The 23,412-nt window shown below is 34.6% G+C and overlaps 1 protein-coding gene across 13 annotated transcripts in view; it reads left to right on the plus strand.

The window, feature by feature from the left end:
* The window catches only part of NBEA (neurobeachin), a 708,564-nt gene that overhangs the window by 585,625 nt on the left and 99,527 nt on the right, over positions 1-23,412 (plus strand). For 12 of the 13 annotated variants that reach the window (XM_016925167.4, XM_054664886.2, XM_054664889.2 and 9 more), the window contains 4 exons: positions 2,711-2,828; positions 3,165-3,267; positions 7,216-7,331; positions 19,089-19,201. In XM_016925167.4, the coding sequence (XP_016780656.1) occupies positions 2,711-2,828; positions 3,165-3,267; positions 7,216-7,331; positions 19,089-19,201 (450 nt within the window). Of the gene's footprint in view, positions 1-2,708; positions 2,829-3,164; positions 3,268-7,215; positions 7,332-19,088; positions 19,202-23,412 lie in introns of those variants that run through there. The other variant, XM_054664896.1, reaches the window with a different exon arrangement.

The raw sequence follows: 23,412 nt of genomic DNA on the forward strand, positions 1-23,412 counted from the left end.
ACACCCTTCCTCCTGTGTGGTCTCTTCAGTGCCCTTTCCTGACAAAGTTTAATGCTATGACAGGTAGCAAAGGAAGAATATTTTAAGGACACAGGTTCATTTTCACAGAGCAAGCAATTAAGGGTGAATTTGCACATGGAAGGCCATAAATGAATAATTGGCACAGTTTATAAAATACAGTTTTACATGGTGCACTGAAGGAGTCCAACTAACATACTTTTTGGAGCTACCTGCTTGCTATGACTAACATAAAAACTGATAACATGCTTAATGGAAATAAATGCTTGGTCAAATTTTCATTATACCATAGCTGCAGAAGGAAAAAATAAGTCAAAATATGACTCTGTGTGTGTATACACATGTGAGATATCAATATATCTGGACCTAGAAATATAGATACAGGTATCTTTCTGACATAATGCTATGGGTATAAGGGTGCCAACACAGCTTTCATGGGAAGATCTATCATTTTTTCTGATATTATATTCACTTTACTGTTTGGGTTTTCAAATGGCCATAATATTTTCAGTACCTTAGTGAAATAATTATTATAGTTGAAGATAAATTTTGTTGTTGTGGCTGTTTTATCTTAAAATGTTTCCTACTTGACAAAAAAAAAGAGAATCCTGTATCACTATCCCTTTCCTTTTTAAAAATCATACTGGTCTATGAAAATCAAATATGGAAACCATTATAGTCAACTAACTATAAATATAAATTGTGGCAAGTCACTATAACCCTTTTGTGAAATGTACAAGAAGAAGTTTTGCATTTAGAAATCAAAAACCAATTGTCGCCTGATGCCCAACAACAAGGAGACATAAATTCATCAATGGAACTTAATAGCCAGGGTCATGTACTTTATGTTCTTTGTCTCTGCTTAAACTAACCATTTCCAGGTATCATTATCACTGTTTTTCAGATGACAAAAACCAGATGGAGTTAAATAATTGTTTTTCAAAATACTGTAGTTGGTAAATAGCAGAGCCAAGAGTTAAGTAGGAGTCTGAATGGCTCCAAAATGTTTCAGATTTAAATAGACGTCTGACTGCCTCCGAAAACCTTTCAATGTCTAGAGAAAGACAAAAACTGAATTAAGGGTTACAAAATGGGATTTTCAAAAAATAAAGACCAAAAGATTATACACTTACATATTTTATGTATATTTCCTAGAGAAAGGAAGTGTAAAAAGGAACTTCATAACTTGTTTTCAAATGTATATATGAATATAATGCATGTAAAATAATATAATGTATGTAAAACTCAGTAACTGTTTTCATTTCCACCAAAGCAAATGTTAAGTGCAGTAGAATATACCACAGCAAGTAGAAAAGTCCCTCTGAATTGTTAATACACGTTGGTGTATCAGGAAGGAATGTGCTTGTTGTAGATTTGAGGACAGTAGCTTAATCAGATATAGATTATATACATGGTAACCAGAAGTCCAGATATGGATGGTTGCTGTGATTGTTTCAGTAGCTCAGTATTAGAGCCAACCTTGGCCTTCCTCTCATAGTTACACAATTGCTGCTACAGTTTCAGCTATCACATCTCCATTCAAGCAGGAAGGGCAAAGTGGTATGCCAGCTATATATGACTCATTTCATCAGCTTTTCTCAAACATCCTCAACTGCTTTTGGTTTTGATCTCATTAACCAGTGCTTGGCCTAATGTCCTTCCAGAAAGTTACAAGGGAATTTGGGGAAGCAGGGAATAACATTGTCAGGACTGGCTTAGACCATGGGTCAGCCAAACTCTGCCCTGGGGGCCAAGTTCAGCTCATACTTGTTGTAAATAAAATTTTGTTGGAATACCTCTATACCCCTTTATTTACACATTGTCTATGGCTCCCTTCATGTTACAGTGGCAAAACTGAGTAGTTGCGGCCGGGCGCGGTGGCTCACGCCTGTAATCCCAGCACTTTGGGAGGCCGAGGCGGGCGGATCACGAGGTCAGGAGATCGAGACCATCCTGGCTAACACGGTGAAACCCCGTCTCTACTAAAAATACAAAAAATTAGCCGGGCGTGGTAGCGGGCGCCTGTAGTCCCAGCTACTCGGGAGGCTGAGGCAGGAGAATGGCGTGAACCCGGGAGACGGAGCTTGCAGTGAGCCGAGATCGCGCCACTGCACTCCAGCCTGGGCGACAGAGCGAGACTCCGTCTCAAAAAAAAAAAAAAAAAAAAAAAAAAAAAAAAAAAACTGAGTAGTTGCAACTGAGACCATATAGCCTGCAAAGCCTAATTATATTTACTCTCTGGCCTTTTACAGAAAAGTTTGCTGACACCTGGATTAAACCAATCATGATCCTTTGCCTGGGGCTGACCATATGGACACTTTGGGGGTAGCTGGGCTTCCATTAAGCAAGGAAGGGGAGAAAGGATATTGGAAAGAACCAACAATATATGTCTCACAGGTGGTCACCTGGTCCAATTAATTATATACAAGACCCAAAAGTGATAATATATTTTCGGTTTTAAGTCACAGAGTCTCCTTGAATATGTTTTTCTACTCCTTCTTTTCCTCAAGACCCAACTAAGACACTTTAGAAAGGCAGAAATTTTGCAAATACACAGTATCAAATTATTGACAATGTTGTGACAGACAGTGAATTCATTTCTAGTTTTCTGACTTTTACTAAGTTACTGTCAGAGTAGATCTTAAATCCATATTTTATTGATTGACACTTCCCTTTAAACTGTTTATTTTAGGTTCTTGCATACACTGAGGGACTTCACGGAAAATGGATGTTCAGCGAGATACGAGCTGTATTTTCAAGACGTTACCTTCTACAAAACACTGCTTTGGAAGTATTTATGGCAAACCGAAGTAAGTCCCCTTAAATATTTTGAAAGAAAATGTGCTCATATTTACATGTTATTCATTTACATGGTATGATAATGTCTTGATTTTTCCTACTGTATTTCTGATGTGCTCTAGCTTAAACAAACAAAAATTCTTTTTAAAAAATAAAAAAAGAATGAATTTGTTTGAAATGTTAGCCCTAGGTTTCTCATGGATAAAGTTATACTGAAAGCTGATTTTTCGTGAAGATTCATTAGCTTTAGAAATAAATCATGATATGCACTTGAAGATGACTTGTAAAATTGATGGCTAACTTATCCTGCAGTTTTCTAAACTCTGTTTTTTTTCTTCTTACCACAGCCTCAGTTATGTTTAATTTCCCTGATCAAGCAACAGTAAAAAAAGTTGTCTATAGCTTGCCTCGGGTTGGAGTAGGGACCAGCTATGGTCTGCCACAAGCCAGGTAATTATATCGTATTACATATTATCTATGGCTTGTTAACATATTTCAATCTCAATATTATAGCAATGTAAATGTGGTTATAACATTATAATTATTTCAGAGACCAAAGAATTTTCTTTCTCTGAAGGTTATTTGTAGGGATAGAGATTATGAAAATAGCTATTTTGAGAATGACAGAATGATTAGGGCAGATTTTTATTTAATACATATAAATAACAAAGTAAAAAATTTGATTGCATATCATAGCTAGCATATAATTAAGACATTCTTGCTTGTTAAAATCTTACAGGAAACATACCAAAAGCCTGAAGATCATAAATGATTAATTGCTATGTAATAGCATATAAATAATGTTTTTATAAATGCCATATATAAATGCTTCTTAATTAAAACAATAAAACCCTGAGAGTTTATTAAGGGTAATAGTCATTAATTATGGTATAGTTGTAACCACATTTCCTAGATTTTCATCTTGGTATTTTAGAAGAATCATTTTGAAATCTTATATTATTAAAAGATACTAATGTAAGTAGAAAACATAATCAGTAGTTACTTATATTGCTGATATCAGTTTGTCATTTTTGGCTCGAAATAACTGAATACCTTACTAAAAGTGGCTTAAACAATAGGGGTGTGTGTGTTTAATATAAAAGATCGGGAGTTAAGGTGCTGCCAGTATTGGTTCAGAGGTTCAGTGATGTCAGAACTCTGTTGGCTTTGTATTCACAAAATCACCACTACTTCTTCAGCTACTACATCTTCACACAACTGCATTACAGTAGGAAAAAGACACAAAGGATTTCTCTTTAAGCTTCTCTGTTTTAGGAAGAATGTATTTCTCAGAAGCCTAAAGCAATCTTTATCTTAAGTCCCTTTGGCCAGAATACAGTCACCTTCCCATTCCTAAAACAATCACTGCCAAAAAGGTGTGAGTTCTGTTGGCTTAGCCCAATCATTCCCTAGGTTTTATGGAAAAAGATACCTCTGATTCTTTGCCAGCTCCTACATGAACAAAAGAGGATTTCCGTTGATGAAGAACAAAGGGAGATTGACTTTAGGTAGATACAACAATGTCTACCACATAGACTGTTAAGTCCTTGAGAATTATTGCACAGCACTGTATGGATGGAAAGGAAAACTAATCTTTGTCTATCCTCCCTTAAATAGGCTACAGACAACTGAAAGACAGGGACTGAGTTTTATTTAACCTTTAATCTACAGGACCTAACACAGTGCCTAATTGCAGCAGTGCTTTTTAAGTGCTGTTTAGCTGGGGTTACCTTGTATTGCAACTTATCTATTCTCTTTAAGCTTACAGTATGAGACCAATTCACTGACATGCATACACATGCTCAAGATATTTGCTAGTAGAATGACAAGATTAAACTAAGATATTAGTAGATAATGAAGCACTTATATAAAATACAGGTCAAAGAAAAATGCATTTCATCTATCAAAGAAAATGAGGTTAGTTCTGCAAGACTTGTTCTTATTGAATCTAAGCTGACTCATAATAATCATTACTTCCTTTCCCAAGTGCTTACATACTATTTGTTTAATCATCAATTCAAGAATTTACTCAGGAATTGACATTAAGAACTTACGAATGGGCCTAACTTTTTCCTATTTAAGAATAATCTCCTGTCTTCTGGCGTATTTCTCAATGACCATGATTCCTGAAAGATTACTAATAGAGGTTTCTATATGGCATGTATAATTTCCATCAGTATTCTTTGACTTGTCTGTACCGGAATTCATTTAAAACAATCAGAAGCTCTTTTATTTTATTTCTTACCTATTATGAGTATTGTTTCCCTTTTAACCACATTTGGTCTCTTTTTGACGTTTGGAAGATCATTTTTTTTTTTTTTCTTTGAGACAAGGTCTCACTCTGTCACCCAGGCTGGAGTGCAGTGGCGTGATCTCAGCTCACCGCAGCCTTGATGTCCCCAGGCTCAGGAGATCCTCCCACCTCAGTTTCCCAAGTAGCTGGGAATACAGACATGTGCCACCATGCCCAGCTAATTTTTGTATTGTTTATAGAGATGGGGTTTCACCATGTTGCCCAGGCTGGTCTCGAACTCCTGGACTCAAGCAATCCACCCATTTAAGCCTCCCAAAGTGCTGGGATTACAGGCAACAGTCACCATGCCCAGCTGGAAGATGATTCTTTATAAGAAAACTGAAAACAAAAGGCAGCTCAGTAGTTTTGGTCTCTCTGTAATTCATAATGCCATTCTATCTTCAAACGTCCTTTTGTTGTCCTTGGCTTATTTTCCCCCAAAAAGCTCAACTAATTATTAGTTTCCTAATAATATTCTTACAGACTCAGTTTTATGTACTTCCCTAGATATACATCCTTAGAAGTACCAAGTGGCAATGGGGAAACACTGCATCTAGGCTTAAACCTGTCACTTAGCTGGGTAACAATAAGCAAGCCTCACACTTAGTAGGAATTCAATAAATATTGGTGGAAAGAATGAATAACACTACTCAAGCAGAATGACATTCTTATCTACCATAAAATGGGGAAAATATCTTTGCAAGAGATATTCTGCCAGAGATATTTTGCAAGATATCTTTGCAAGAGATATTTTGATAATCTTTTGTGCTATGTACAAGGCAATGCCTATTAAGATTCCATGTGAATACTCATGTTAATAATCCATGAGTAACAGAAATAGCCTTAAGTCTGTTGTTCCCAAACTAAACACGAAGGAGTCCTGTGATATCACAGTGAACTCTCAGGGGTGCTGCAGGTCATTTTTTAATTTTTTAGGGAAAAACAGCAACATTTGTCAGATACCACACAAACTATTTGCTCGAGTTAGTTCCAAGTTTCAACTTAGAATGATCAGATAGGGCTGCATCTTTTTCAGTGACACCTCTGAGAAACTGGTGTTTGGTGGCTACTGTCTTCAAAAACAAGAGCCATATGAAAAATCAGTGTGGAACAGGAAATGAGTGTGGTGGTGTCAGATCTGATTCCAAGGTTTCAGAAGCTGTGCAGTTTCCAACAGACATACACACCCCATTAGTAAATGTGGTTATTTAAGAATGAAATATAAATATTTCTCTTTAAGTTTATGAGTATTGTATTTTCAAATAGCTACTCAGTTGTTAAGATGTTAAATATTTATTGAGTTGTTAGAGCTAACTACTTAATAAACAGAATTGTAAGATATTTCTCTTGGTCAAGGAGCACTATGAAAAATTATGGAGATACTAAGGGTGCCATGAATTGAAAAAGTTTGAGAACCTCTGTCAATCAGTTTAAAAACCCAGTAGCTTTATCATACTTTTCTAAATACAACTGCTTTTGTTATTTTTAGATGAACACATTGAACCTGGAAAGTTTCATAATTTGGACCAATGATCATGGTTTATTCCCTTAGGCTGTTCCTATGTCCCTTCTTCTGGACCCATGCATTTTTTCAAAGTTCCCAGTTGTTTATATTTTACACCATTGCAGGGATAGATATTGTATGGGCAGAGGCTGTGCATGTGTACACACTCTGTGTGTGTGAAGGCAAGTCGAAGAAGTTCATTGATAGACATTAAGTCAAATGCATGTAAGCAGGTACCTGACTACCTACCTACCTACCTAATTAACATGGAGCAGATTTGCTGTATTGTTTAAAAGCTACTTGATTTAAGTATAGTTTTACTTTTTTTCTTGTTGATTTGTGACTCATTTGCAGCTGTGATTTGACAAATAAGGTTGCTTTCAAATTGTTTTATCCTGAGTAATTAAGTGTATCTTCTCTATAATAGAATTCTCAAATATTGCTAATTTCTACAATTAAAATATATTTTCTAATTCATCTAAGAAGGATAAACCATAAATTATTTTAAGTTGATTATCAAAGCAATATATTAGTTAATATTGGATTTTTTAAAGTTATGAATTAAAGAGACTATGTTTGTTATGCTGTGCTTAATTGCTAGGAGGATATCATTGGCCACTCCTCGACAGCTTTATAAATCTTCCAATATGACTCAGCGCTGGCAAAGAAGGGAAATTTCAAACTTCGAATATTTGATGTTCCTTAATACTATTGCAGGTAAGATGTCTCATTCTTTAATCTAATAATATGTTTATGTTCATCAAAATCATGGTAATGTAGCCTGATATAATACATTTTTCTCTTTGGAATTCAAATGCATCATTAGAGTAAATTTTGAAGCACTCACATTAAATTTTATCAGAAACTGTGCAAGCTCATACCAAACTTTTAGATGCATTTATTGTTGAAGAGGCTTTTCCTTGCTTTCCTTCTGCCATTTCCTTTGCTGACAGCTTTGTCTGAAGGTTTATTAGAGTCAACAAACCATTGCCAGAGTGTCTGGAAATAATAATGGGAAAAGTAATTTCACTACTTTGTCATTCTCAGCAATAGCAGCTAGACAGGAGAATAACAACAGGATTCTGCCTAGTACAGATGTCACCTGGATTATGGCATGATTAGGTTACAGCATCTTTTTTTCTTAAAATCTTCAAATAAAAATACAAAATCAGATTACATTTTCTAAATTATGAGTAACTGCCATCAACCTTTGCAGTAGCATGCTTGCAAATCAAAAGGAGGTAGTGGCTTTGTTTTCTGCTAAATCAGTGGTTGTCAGTGGTTAAACATGTCTATGAGATTTAAGTACTTCATCTTTTTTCTTAAGCTCCAAAAGCCCTTATTCATGATGAATTACAAAGAGTTTACTTCTATAAACCAGGCTCTACAAAAAGTTTTTGCAATTAGATGAATTCAAATAACCACATAAATAAAGGTGCTTACCATAATTATTGTTGTGTTATGAATGAATGCTCACAACCGTGTATTTAGAGCTGTGTACTTCTCTGAATCATTACTTTAAAAATATAACTATGTAATATTACTCTTTTTTAATCTATCATACATAGTGTGACTAAAGATACTATAGGTATATATTAAATGCGGGTAATATAGATATGTATTAAATAGACAAAACTTGATTTGTCCACAAAAGGGAATAAAGCTATTTGATATATTAAAATGCTTTTTCACTTTAATCCCAATACATTCATGTATATATATGTTCATATATACATGCATTTATTCATATGTGTAGTACATACACATATATATCTTGAATAAACCTGTTTACTCCCTCAAAGATAAATGTGTTATACTATTTAATTAGCACATTATTTATAAATAGAATGAATTTAAACATCTGAAATGTAAAGAACTTAATTTCATGAGCATATTAAAGTAAATAGCATGGTGTAGCAGAAAGAACGTAACTTTCAACACCAAAGAGAAGAGGGAGAGAATCCCAGATCTGCCAACTTTCTGTCCTGGAGCATAAGTTGAATTTTAACTTTTAACTCTATCGTGGACTTTTAATATTTTAATAGCAATATTTAATATGTTTACATCTGTTGTAATAACTGGTATGTTTGGTCTTACATCATCTTGTTTTATACTTTTTTTTAATGTTCTCTTGCTTTTTATATTGTTTGTTCTCTGGCTTTACGAATGCTTTTTTGCTCAGTGCTCTTGTGATTTAAAATGTAAGCACCTTGTTATTAATTCCCCTAGAGACATTACATTTTTAAAAGCCTTATAAACTATTTTTCTTAATTTGAACTCAAAAATCAATTAACATTTTTAAATCATACCTAAGACAAAAACTTCAACTCAATTTTATTTCTCATTCATTGCTTATATTCGCAAATATAAATTACTAGCCAGAATCCAGATTATTATTAACTTCACACTCTGGGGTCTACGTCTTTTTGCAAATTAAGAAAGATTTCAAACTATTGAAATTATGTGTTCATGCAGTATATTATTTTCAGCTATGTGGATCTTTACCTGATTTTTCGGGATGATATTCTCTGTACATTCTTGTGTAACAGTTTTCCATATTCCCTGTATTAGGTTTTTATATTATCTGCTCTTGAGAGACCTATCAAGACTTAGTATCATTAGACACCATTAGGTGATTTTTTTCCCTTGGCTGTGGTAGCTATTTGGAGCTGTTGGATATAAAACTGGAGGGCAGGGTGATACACCTCACTTGCAGTTCAGTTTCCAATGTAGCAGGCATTCATATTAAATGGTTTTGCTATTCTAAAATGAGATTTTCTCCAGGCTCTGGATGGAATGTTTTCTAGTTCATTGTTTTAAAGGTCTCTTCTAGTCTCCATCCCTTCCCACTGCATTTTACTCATGTAAGGTCAATTTCCCACAGTGTGGTACAGTACCACCTATAACTACCACCCACTTCATGCCTGTTACTTTCTGGGAGTCTCTTTATCTGTCCAACTCTGGAAAGGTTGCTGTGTCTAAATCTGGATAGAGATAACATTGTCATCCCTTCTAAAAGTTACACCTGAGCAGTAGAGAGCCTAATATGCTTTTTTCTATTTGGGACAATCTTTGGGTTTCTGAGCCAGAGCATGCAGACTCTGGTGGGAATTTAAAAGCATCTTTCTATTCTTTTTTGAATCGTTGAAGTCTGTTTTATTTATAACATGAAGATTATATGGGCCACTGATTTTTTCAAAAATTACTGGGTACTTACTTCCTTTGCAATTATTATGACTAAACATGAAAGCCTGACTATTGTAAGCAATGGGATAAAAATTAACAATAGGGACTAGGAACACAGAACACTTACAGTCTAGATGAATAAGTGAAATACACGTAAATAAGACATTTTAAGATGGCTGATAGTAAATGCTGAATCATTGCTATCGTGAATGCTGCATGAGCTTAGCAGAGGGGAGGCATTTTAAAATGTGTTTGGGGAGAAAAAAAGAGAAGAGCTTCACAAATTTCTGCCAGTTGTATATATATGGTGTATTCAGTGGACAGAATTATCATACCTTCTCTGGAGTAGAGAATTATATATAATATTGGAGCCTTAGAGAAGAGCCAGATTATAAAGAGGCTTTTAGGAGTCAGTATAGTGTTAGGGTAGAAGGGAATGCGATGTGGAGTTTTAGAAAAATTAAACTGATAATTATGTATGGCATAAATCAAAATTGAGATTCCTTAGCATGAGTGCTATAAGGGGAGTATTACAGTAGTAATAGTAAATTGTTACTGAATATTTACTATGTACCACATATTCTATTTTTCCCTGACTACAGAAGCAAGTAAAGTATGGTTTCTGCCTTTAAAAAGATCATAATATAGTGAGGAAGCAGATGTATACCAGTAATTCCACTAAAAAGTATTGGAATATATATAATTGTGTACAATTTTATAATGTATAAAAAAGTATTATAATGGGAGTATATGTGAAGCCATTTGAGGTAGTCAAATCTAGGAGCCATTATTTATAACTAAGAGAGCAGAAAAAGCTTCCCATAGGTGACATTTAAATTGGGAATTGAAATATGATTAAGAATTCACTAGGAAGTAGGCAGAGGGCATTCCAAGAAGAAAATGTGAGGTGAAGATTTTGGATGAGCATATGGCAGCAGGTATGGCAAAAAGAGAGTAAACGACACTTTGTACAATATCATTATACAAAAAAGTTTCACTGTAATTTGTTCTAGTTCAGTGGTTATCAAAGTGTAGTCCCCTGACCTGCACTATTACCTTGGAGACCTGTTAGAGATTCTGATCCTCAGACTCCTCCTCAAGCCTACAGAATCAGAAGCTGGCAACCTGCCTTTCAGCAAGCCCTCTAGTTGGTTCTGATACAAAAAGTTTGAGCACAATTGCATTAGCCATTTAAGACCTAATTATCAGGACAAGATTTGCATATAAAACATTTAAAACATAGAAGAAAGTACAGGATTAAGTGCCATTCAGTGTAATAAAAGTTTAGAGAAGTGAGAGATTAATATGAAATAGTCTACTCGAGGAAACCTTGGAAAAGATGAGCTTTAAATGAACTCTTTAAGGATTTTGTCAGATGTAGATGACTATCCAGGCAAAATAAACCGTAATAAGTAGAATGACAATTGAAAAAAAATTATGAATATGAATATCCTGAGGTACTCTCCCTGGATATATTCCTATTAATTTAATTCTTCCTTTGCTATCATCCTGAAATTTTAAATAGGAGTGCCAGTTTAAACTGAGCACCAGCATTAAAGACATGGGTGATGGTTTTCTTAGAGAAGCTTCAGTAATGCCATGACTGAATACTTGTTAGTACAGCAATTAGATTTGCCTGTTTTCCTGATTGGTGGACAGTGTGTATCCATTCATCTCTTCTTATCAAATCACCCTTCAGAGTTCTCTTATGATCCTAAAATAAAGAGTGCTCTAAAGATGTTAAGTTGTACCAGTATCACTTTAACGAACACGGGTCCTAAAAATAATCATACTATTTTATAACACTGTTTTAGGGATACGGTTATTGTTCAGGAAGTATTTATTTCATTTGATTGATTGAAACTTAAGATTTATCATTTCTAGATAGGATGTTAGTCTTCTTTTTGACAAATGTAATTTCTTAGGTAATCTAAAGCCAAGACATGGTTGGCTTATATTTTGTCATAATATGTTTTAAACATTTTTATTTGATATCAAGATTCAGAAAAAAAATAGTATTGTTATTATGTCTTTCTTTCATTTTTCCTATTGAAACATTCCTTGGCCGGGCGCAGTGGCTCACGCCTGTAATCCCAGCACTTTGGGAGGCTGAGGCAGGTGGATCACGAGGTCAGGAGATGGAGACCATCCTGGCTAACACGGTGAAACCCCGTCCCTACTAAAAATACAAAAAAATTGGCTGGGCGTGGTAGCGGGCGCCTGTAGTCCCAGCTACTCGAGAAGCTGAAGCAAGAGAATGGCGTGAACCCGGGAGGCGGAGCTTGCAGTGAGCGGAGATCCCGCCACTGGACTCCAGCCTGGGAGACAGAGCGAGACTCCGTCTCAAAAAAAAAAAAAAAAAAAGAAACATTTCTTTGTTAATAATAAGAACTCAGAAAAAAATAGTAAATAATAGTTTATGACTATTGAATAATTTATAATGTGCCAAACATTGTTCTAAGGACTTTATATGTATTTGCTCATTTAATCCTCACAATAGCCCCATGAGTTAGGTTCTGTTCTTATCCCCATTTTACAGAGATGAGGTAGAGAGTAGCTAAATAACTTGGCCCAAGTCATAGGGCTAATAAGTGACACAGTCGGGATTCAAACCTAGGCAGTTTAGCTCCAGAGTCTTCATTCAGTTACTACAGCGTACTGTTCCAGGATATTCCTGGTACCATACAACTTCACCTCCAGTCACCAGCTTTAACTTATTAGCTGCTTTTAAAACCTAAATAATTAATGATTTAAAACAATTTTGTAATTTTCTTTTACATTTCATCAAATTAACCCTTTGAAGTTTATTTATTGGCATGACTTTTGTAGATACTGATATTCTAGTACTAGATCTGGGCCTGGAATTACTATCTTTAATGTAGAAGCTGGCACTGTTTTCAGTTAAGCTTTAGATCAAGAGAAAAAGACTCTGAGACAGAGATTTGCTTGAGGATTTTTATTGAAAAGCCCTTGGGATCAACATCTGTGGGGGAGTGAAGAAGTTAGAACTGGGCAGAAGGAGGATTCAGACCTCAGTGCACTTGTGACAAAGGCTTCAGTAGATCCCACAGGGTGCCTGGGGCTGGGGTAACCGTTCAAAGTTGTCTTGGCTTGAGGCAAGGGAGCCAGGTCTTCATTACCTCCACTCTGCAGTCATTGGATGCAGACTCCTGGGAAGGAGACATGACTGGATTGGGGGCTTTCTTCTAATGATAGCAATTCTTCGAGATGGACATAGCTGAACACCACCAGCCATCAACACCACCAGCCATCATTGCTCCCAGCATCCACCATACCAGCAGTTCTCAGACTTCAGTGTATCCAAAGCAGGATTGCTAAAACCCAGATCTTTGGTCCCCACTGCCATAAGTTCTGATTTAGTAGGCTTGGATTGAGCCGCAAGAAGCTGCATTTCTAAGAACTCCCCATTTGATGCTGATGCCATTGATCTAGGGACCACACTTTGAGAATTACTGCCCTATATATATATCTTTAAAAGACATACCTAAAAATAATTTTATTAATCTTCATATAGCACCGTCAGTATCACACATTTTGACTCTTATGATAGGGCATCCTTAGCATTTTATGTGCATTTTATCTTCCCAATGAGAAAAAAAGTTTTGCTCAGTAAATACCCATGAAATTAAGTTACTTAATATTTATTTTTGTAAATATTTGCAGGATGTTGTGATCTATTACGTAAATTCACTAGAATTACTGGACGAGGGATTCTTTAAACCTCTTGGAGTAAAGAGAAGTGTTACAGAATTGGAATCTGGTTGACAAGATGAAACAATCTTTTCTGGCTTCACATGTTTAAAAATATAGGTCAATGTGACCTAATAAATTTCATATTTTCTATAAATATTATCCACAAATATTCTATAAATAATTCTAAGACTTAGATTAAAACAGTACCAAACTGTACATTATTATTACACCCTCAGATTTATCTTTTTTCCCAAAAATATTATTTTAGTATGAAATGCAAAGTACATTTTGTGACCCATTTCTTAAAAATGTCTCATACTTGACCAATTTCACTTTTCTCCTTTCTAGATGCTTTTAAAAATAAGATTCTGTATAAAGCACATGGTCTCAGTATCAGAGTATTAATGCATTATGCAGACTTTTTACACCCTCCTGTGGTATGTGTACATGTGCATAATTGCATATAAATAAACACACATTTACTGTATGTAAGTTTTGTAAAGATACTTTACATAGAAGTATCTTGCCAAAAGAAGCTTGCCAAATATTCAGGAAACGTATTTAAAAGACATCTAAAATCCCATAAATGTGCTCTTAGGCTTTGTTTTATTCTATTTATAAATTTAATGAATGTTCATTATAGAAAATTGGAAATACAAAAAATGGTAATTTTAAAAATTAAACCACTCAAAAGTCTAACCGTAAATATCACAGTTGACATTTGGGTGATTTTTCTGTTTTTCATTCTCTGTGTGTGGTGTGTCATTGGGAACCTGTAATGTATACAGGTTTGCTTTCTACTTTTTCCATTTCACTAAATATTCTTTGAAGACATGACTTTTAAAACTACATGAGAGTCCAACCTAGAAATATGGCATAATTTATTTAACTATTTTTGAAACACTTGATTTTTTTCAAAGAACATTAAATTTTAGATGATTGTGTAAAATAATCTTAATGATACTTAGAGTTCTACTAAAAATGTGGTTTCAACTTTCAGTTCCCAAATTGACCTGATTTCTGTTCGTTTTCTGAAAAATACAACCTATGCCTTATTTTATACCTTGTTAGATAATATTATGGAAAAGATATTAAAGCCTGTAATTCTTGCATTTTAAAAAATAGGAGAGTGACCACTAACACAGCTTTGTGTAAATGATCCCCTGTTAAACTTGAGAATTTTTTTTAAGGATTTTGAGTTGTTTTTCATATGATCAGCTAATGAATTCAGCACGACTTCTCCAACCCCAACCTTTTTCTCCTGTTTAGCATTTTCCACTTTTTTACTCTGTGATGAACAAGCCCTCCCTGGTTAATTATGTATATATTTAGCTACTGCATGTGTTGGGCTTATTATTGTCATCTAATTAGATGTAACTTGAACTGCTTGCTTCTAGAAAAATCATTAAAAATTCTTTCCTAATGACCTAGAGATGACAAAATGTCTGTAAAGTGTGAAGAAGCAGACAAGCACAGGAACATCGCTCTTAAAGAGTGTTAATCCAGATGCTGCAATCATCTAATTAAACAATATTTTGCTGTCATTAACATTTTCACCAAGGAATTGCAGTTATAATTTCTTTGTCAGCTGTCTCTAGATCACTTTACCTTCAAAACCAAAGTGCCATATAAAAACATTAAATTGGATGGTTTAATTAAAAAGTTTTTTTAATGAAGAAACATATCCAGTGTTTCTGAGATCTCATTTACTGTGTTTCACTTTTATTATTTGAGTAGATTAGTGTCATAGGCTTGCGGTATTTAATATTCATCTTCCAAGATAAATTCTTATAAGCATAGTTAGCAAAATAAAGTATATGTGTGTGTGTGGAGAGAGAGAGAGAGATAGATAGATAGATAATCTCCACACACACAAATATATATATTTACTTACCACTGCTGGAAAAGGAAAGGACCCTACCAATTATAGCACCAGTGTATTTACTAAATATCAACTATCCTAAAGAAAAAAACAAAACAATTAGTGATTAAACATCTAGGTATGCCAGAGCCTAACGAGTATTACTTTGGAAATAACTCACTTTTTGGATGATTTAATGAACAGTATTTTTTTTCATTTCACAAAGGTGTTCAGTAAAATAATTAAAGGAGTAATACTAATTCATGATTAAAACATATCAATGCAAAACCCCAAAGTGCCACTTAATCACTCTTTTTTTCCATGTAACATTAAATACATTGTGCATTTTTAATTCAAATCAAATACATATATGACTGTCCATTTTACAAGGCTCCTATGCAGAAATTTTTATTAAAAACAAGCATTAATGTCATTAGATTTATTTATAAAGTTTATTATATTTATTAGAATTAAAATAATGCGATAAATCTCTGGTAATGTAAAAATTACTAAAATTTTCTTTTTAGCACTTATTTTCAAAGGACCTCTCAAAGATTATTGAAAGTGAATTACAAAAAAAATGCAGGACAGAATAATAGACATGAAATATGGCTATTGACATCATTCGTTTTGTGTATATGTGTGTGTGCATTTTTAAATCATGCTTTTCTTCTTTGTATTTTTTTCCTAAAATAGTATTTTTCTTTTAACTTTTAGGTTCAAGGAGTACATGTGCAGATTTTTTATAGAGATGAATTACATGTCATGGGTGTTTGGTGTACAGATTACTTTGTCACCCAGGTGATAAGCATAGTACCCAATAGGTAGTTTTTGGATCCTTACCTTCCTCCTTCCCTCTACCCTCAAGCAGTATCCTTTTCTTTCTTAGAAAATCATTTCTATTAAAAGGCTAGTGTCTTCAAATATAGTCTACATTTTTATGCTGTTTGCATTGACACAGTACATTTAAATACTGTGTTTATGTAAATTGGCTTTTTAACAGTTTTCCTTAATATATAAATTATAAAACTTCATCAGAAATTACTTCAACAATTGTGGTTACCTGATTTTCATCTATCAATTAATTTATTTAAGTAATATATGTTACATCTAGATAGGTAGCATCAGCATTATTCTATTAAAAAAATATACACTGGAATACTTGCTTTTCATTAAAATCTACAGATTTTTAAGTAGAACAGCTCCCCCCAGAAAATGGAAGAGCTCTAAACTCTGCCATGGACCCATTTAGGATCCCAGAAATAGCTCTGTCTAGCCAATCTGTACTCTTTGTATATATACATATAAAAAAAATACTGAGCCCTATCAGGTGTCCTAGGTTAGCATACATATGAACTATTAGTAATAAATTTTCAAGTTTAGAATTGTACAGCTTTTATTTTACAATATTGGTACTGTTTTAGCAGATTATTGTCATGTCAAAAGACTTTAATATGGCTCCGAACTCTTGTTTAATCTCATCATTAGTAGTATTCACCATAGACTTAAACACAAGCAGGTTCATTGATTGCTTGAGCTACCTAGCTGTAGATGTTTTCTTCTCGTTTAATGTAGACATTCACAATATCATTCTCTCTCATATATACCTCTACGCCTTTGCATAATCCTCATCTTCTAAAGATAATGTTCTGCAGTTTTCCTTTACTTGACTTATATTTGTTCATCTTCTGAAATTTGGGTCATTTTATTCCATTTTTATTACATGCATATCCATTCCATCAACAAACATTTATTGGGCAGATGGCATATGCCAACACACAGAGATTAAAACAAACAAACAACCCAGCCCTGACATTTATGAGTTTACAGACTAGTGGAGAGGCAGAGAAGTAAACAGCGATGTATATCAGGTATAATAGAGGTCTGTATGAGAAATGTGGTGAGGCAACACAGGGGAAGCCCTAACCTAGCTGTAACCTCATCCCAGTAAATGCAAAGTGGAAGCAACATTCTGCTGCCATTACCCACACCTATATTACATACCCACACCAGTTTATACATTTAAAGCAATATGCAGTTTAGTTGTAAAATGCAAAGCTTCATATAATAAACAGATAAAATAGTCATCAATAAAGTGTTTTCTAAATGTATTAATTAATTTGGTTTGTTGCTTGCAATTGCAGCTTTTGGTTCTTACTCAGATTGTGGTTCTTTTTTTTTCTATTTCACAGTTATGTTTTCCAAATGCTGTAAGAGCAGATATCATTTAATGTAATTTCCTGATGATGAACAAGATAATATCTGCATATCTATGGTACTGTGATAGTACACGTGGTGTGTGCAACCATGGCATACTGGATGAAATTCATATAACTAAATACCAATGAAATAGCTGTTTTGTGTGAATTTTAATGGAAATTTAGAAAATTACTGATAATTGGATCATAACACATTTTTATAAAAAATAATTTTGTTCAACAAAAGTTTTCTTAGGATCCTGTTTCTTTAATAGCTATTCTCTTAACTTCACCTGATCATGTTTTTTCAGTTCCAGTTTATGGGGGGGGGGCCACAGCTTGCTCCCCTAAACTTTCCCCATTCCCACTGTGCCTCAATATCATACCTGAAATATTTAAGTCATTCTACCAAAACATAAGCAGACATATTCACCCTAAGATCCAGCAGTTCTTCGCTAAAGTGAAACAACATAAGATAAAAAAAAATTCATGAACTTAAGGAGTGAAAAAATGTATGATTGACATCTGCCTCTGTAGTTTCTCATCCTAGCTTCAGAGTACTTCTGTCCACTCACAAATTCTCTGCATTCATTCTTGATATAAGTTTAACATAGTATTCTGTGTACTCATAATATAATTTCTAGATATATATTCATTATAATAGAATACCATCATGGCCAGGTGCAGTGGCTCAGGCCTCTAATCCCAGCACTTTTGGAGGCCGAGGCAGGTGGATCACAAGGTCAAGAGTTGGAGACCAGCCTGGCCAACATGGTGAAACCCCGTCTCTACCAAAAATACAAAAATTAGCCAGGTGCGGTGGCGCGTGCCTGTAATCCCAGCTACTCAGGAGGCTGAGGCAGGAGAATCGCTTGAACCCGGGAGGCAGAGGTTGCAGTGAGCCAAGATCGTGCCACTGCACTCCAGCCTGGGTGACAGAGGGAGACACCATCTCAAAATAAATAAATAAATAAATAAATAAATAAATAAATAAAAGATAAAATAGAATACCATCACATAAGCTGCAGATGTGCAGGTCAGTGGGGTGACTTCCTCCATAATTACTTTCAGGGCCTCTGACTGACAAGGCTCTGCTTCCGGGGTTGCAATATTATCTACATCAGCAGAAGAGAGATGAGACACACATGCAGGAAGTTTCAGTGGGCCAAGTCTTGAAGAGACTTTGCTCACATTCTGTAGATTAGAACTAAATCCCGTGGCCATAGCTACTTGTAAGGGAGGCTGAGAAGTGTGGTGTAACACAGGAAGAGGAGAATCAATTACAATAACCAGCCAGTAGCCTCTATCACAGTCTTATAAATAGTAATTCTAGTTACATCTTAAAACAATTATTGAGTGAATTCACTTGAAATGCATTGTTATCAGAGTTAAAGATATGGTTCAATAAATAAAAAGTTATTTTCTTCTGAAATTCAATAGATGCTTTGTAAAAACAGAAACTATTTCATAAGCATTTTGTGTACACAGATTTTTATTTCTGTTTTTCTTTACTAGGACGGACATATAATGATCTGAACCAATATCCAGTGTTTCCGTGGGTGTTAACCAACTATGAATCAGAAGAATTGGACCTGACTCTTCCAGGAAACTTCAGGGATCTATCAAAGGTAACTTTTAAATATATAGAGGTCAGCTTTCTTCATAAGGCTATAGTTTAATAGTATTTCTGTCAGAGTATATATAGCCAGTTAATGTTTGTAAGAAAGTGAAACTGATTATCTTGACTTACATAGTCAGTTTCTAAATCTTACCAATTCTTAGCACAGGAATTAAGCTACAAGAAGATAAACTAGTACTAGCATAGGCAAAATGAAATGGGTATTTGAGAAACAGCAGATGTAGAGAGAGTTTTCTCATATATCCTAGGCTTTAAAGTCAAGGTTAAAAACCTAAAATTAGTAGAAAATATGATGGCAAATCATTTATGTGATATGTTCCTTAGATGATAAGACATTTATATTGACCATAAAATACACACATTGTAGGGAAATATAATACTGAAAAGAAAGTCAGTTAATTTTATCAAGTGTCTGTCTATATATGAGAGAGGATATGGCCCAAAAGATGGCAAGAAAATGGTGCATAACGGTAATAAGAAATAAAAGGCAAAATTTTTATTAGCTCACCTCATTTGTCCAGAGGAAACTACAGTGTGATACTAAACTGTTTGAAATTCAGTGAAGAACTGGGAACTAAGCCCAAAAAGCTGCTCTATAGTCAAAGCTTACGCCAGAGGCCTGCCTTAAAGTTTATGTATGTTAGCCATAGTAAAGCCTCAGCCCATTGACTTTGAATGTATCTCTGTTTTCTATCAGACTTGATTGTCTGATTTAGCAATCCACAGAAAGTTGAAAGGTATTTGTGTATACATTTGGTTTTAGGGGGCAGGTTTAAGGGGCTAATTGACAAGAGCAGCATAAGCCCTGTGATTTAGGGAAACAACATTACAGCTGATTTAAAATTAATCCCACAGATGGTTTTTAACTCAGCATGCCTGCTTCTGCCCCTTTTCTGGCCTTTGAAACCTAGACCTACCCAAGTTGAAGTTCTATACTGCACTAGTTACTAGCTCTGTGACCTAAAGCTAGTTTCTCTTGTCCCATTTGTAATATGAGAATAATAATACTGTCCCATGTCAAATAGTTGTACAGATCTAATGACATGTACATTTAAAGAATGTAACATAGTACTTGGCACATAGAAGGACTTCCTGAGTATTAAGTATTATTGTTACACATGGAATATTTCTCAGCCTCTTTTGAAGACTGTTTACTAATTTTTTCATGTTCTTATGCATCATTCAGTCTCCAGTTCTTTTATTTTATATAACTCCCTATTAAATTTTAGTTGATAGCTCATGGATAATTTTAGCTTAGCTGTGGTATTATAGATGTTAAAGGGACCTAAAAGATCAGTTAGCCAACATCTTACTGAGAGTCACACAACTGGTAGAAATAAATTGCTAGCAAATGAATTCTAATACACTTGCAAATATAGTAATTATTCCAAGGTGAGTCAACCAAAAATTCTTATCTATTTACCATATTCAGGTAACTAAATTATTTAAGATAAGATAGATAGAAGCATTGTAATTCATGCAGCCTGCCCTTCAGGAACAAATCTAGTTAGAGATTATCTAAATAATAAGATCAGTCCCCCAAAAAATTAAAAATAAAGTACAATATTTTAGAGAGACCCACACAAGAGACAATACATGCAGGTTGAGTATCCTGTATCTGAAATGCTTGGGACCAGAGTGTTTTGGATTTTGGATCTTTCTGGATTTTGAAATATCAATATATACATTATATACTTACCAGTTGAGCATCCCTAATCTGAAAACCCAAAATCCAAAATGCTGCAGTGTTTCCATTAAGCATCACATCAGTGCGTAAAAACTTGGATTTTGGATTTGGGGCATTTGAGATTTCAGAATTTTGGATTAGGGACAAGATTAGGAACAAGAACTCTGCATCTAGACTGCCTACATTCAAATCCTAATTCTGCCGTTTACCAGCTGTGGAGCTTTAGACAAGAGTATTAGTTTCTCTTTGCCTTAATTTCCTCACCTATATAATGAGACATCAATAATAATAGGGTTGTTGTGTGGAGTGGTGGATGGGTTAATAAGCATAAAGGACTTAGAATAGTGCGGGGACATCAGTATTAGCTAATGCTATGTATATGACAATAATAGAGTGGTGAATCATTGATATAGGCCATATGCTTTGAATTGTATTTCAAATAATGATGATGAATATATGCTACTACATACATATTGGATGAGAATATTTGAATGGCATGCATGACTTGCCAAGGTTGAAGTATAATTTTGGGGTGTAAAACAAAAACCAAACTAACTTATTGATGTGAGGATGAAAACTGTCAAACTAGTTCTTTGACAAAATCTTGTCTGCATGTATTTTATTTAACATTAATTGAATAGCCATTACTTAGACATCATAAAATATATATACGATAAAAATTCAGAGTATAGATTCTCAGGTAGCATATTACAACCTCGTATGATGACTACTATTATGGCTATTGTATTATTTTTAAAACAAGGAAGGAAGTTCATTTTATTTAAAATCAACTGGGATGTTGTGTTTAAAGGAAACTTATAGACTGAAGCTCCTTTTTTTCTCTCCATTTATTTATTCATTCCTTCAGTTGTTCAGTCAACAGATATTTATCACACATGTGCTATATGTCAAACACTCTATAAGTGAAAGAGTGTACAGGAGTGAATAAAGCAGACATACTGCCAGCCACTTGAAGGGAGTTCAGCCCAGAGCAAAAATGAAAACTCAGATAGTTAACAGTAATATGAGAGGCCAGCATTTACAAGATAGGTATAGTAGGGACTGTGCCTCACTGGGGAGTACAGGCTCAGACTCACTAAGACATTTGGACTCAAATGTTCTTGAAACACTGGCCCAGCCAAAGAAAATGTGGCACTCATTATGATTAGTATGGGTTATAGAAGGCATCTGGTAACATATTTGCTGGTAATCATAGATTTTTTTCATTTATCCATGTAGGAAAAAATGAGTTAAAATAAATGAGGAAGTCACTGTTTCTACAGTAACTGAAGATATAAACATTTCAAGGTTTTGTTTGTTTGTTTGTTTGCTTGCTTTTGAGACGGAGTCTCGCTCTGTCGCCCAGGCTGGAGTGCAGTGGTGCAATCTCGGCTCACTGAAGCCTCCTCCTCCCAGGTTCAAGCGATTCTCCTGCCTCAGCCTCCCAAGTAGCTGGGATTACAAGCTCCCACCACCAAACCTGGCTAATTTTTTTGTATTTTTAGTAGAGACAGGGTTTCACTATGTTGGCCAGGCTCGTCTTGAACTCCTGACCTTGTGATCTACCCACCTCAGCCTCCCAAAGTGCTGGGATTACAGGCGTGAGCCACCACGCCCAGCCCATTTCAGGGTTTTTATGCTAATCTGTGTAATGTGTATTTCCTTTGGCAGAGCTTTTCCTTTTGTGCCTCACATGTGCTCCTCTAATTTTATATAGTGTTAAGTAAATAATACAGGTAAACAGACGGAGCCTAAATAAATTAGGCAATGTGACTACAAACTGTAGTTTTGCAAGCATGTAGTTCTTCATGCTGTGAACAGTTGAATCCATGAGCTCTTAAAAGATAGATAGCTTTTCTTCCAATTTTACTATATTCTATGCTTTAGCAATTTGTTCTTTCTATTCTGTCACCCTAGCATGATAGGAAAATGTTAGCAAATTAAAGCCTCTTGATATGTTAATAAATTACTTGTGCATTGTTCCCATGCTTCATTGAATTTCTTAATAGGAGCTTCTTACAAATGAGCTAGAAACCTGAGACTATCCTGTATAAAATCCATCAATAAACAAGATTTTAATGTATGAAAATATATCTTTTTATATGCCTAATGGGAAAATGACATTTGAAGTATAATAATATAATTGGAAGGAAAAACTACTATAGTGCAATATTATAGCAATGAAGAGATGTCCACTAAGAAGCACATGAAATTCTTGTAGTTATAATCAATACCGCAAATGAAAATTTTAATGGAGAGTTTCTTACTCTTCAGAAGCTCAAGGAAAAATTGAAATACTTGAATGATATGACCAAGAACATTCTAAAAGATCTCTAACAACAAAAGTAGTTGTTTCTAAACAAACACTGGGAGTCCTGATCCCAGTAATAATTCTTAGCAGTGAATAATTCTAGAATTTGTTTCAATAAACATGTGGTACCCCAAATACTTTTTATATTCCTTACTATATGAAAGAATTAAGAAACTATGAAATGTACAATGCCAAAAAAATA

This window comes from Pan troglodytes, chromosome 14, assembly GCF_028858775.2.
Source record: "Pan troglodytes isolate AG18354 chromosome 14, NHGRI_mPanTro3-v2.0_pri, whole genome shotgun sequence".
Taxonomy (NCBI): domain Eukaryota; kingdom Metazoa; phylum Chordata; class Mammalia; order Primates; family Hominidae; genus Pan; species Pan troglodytes.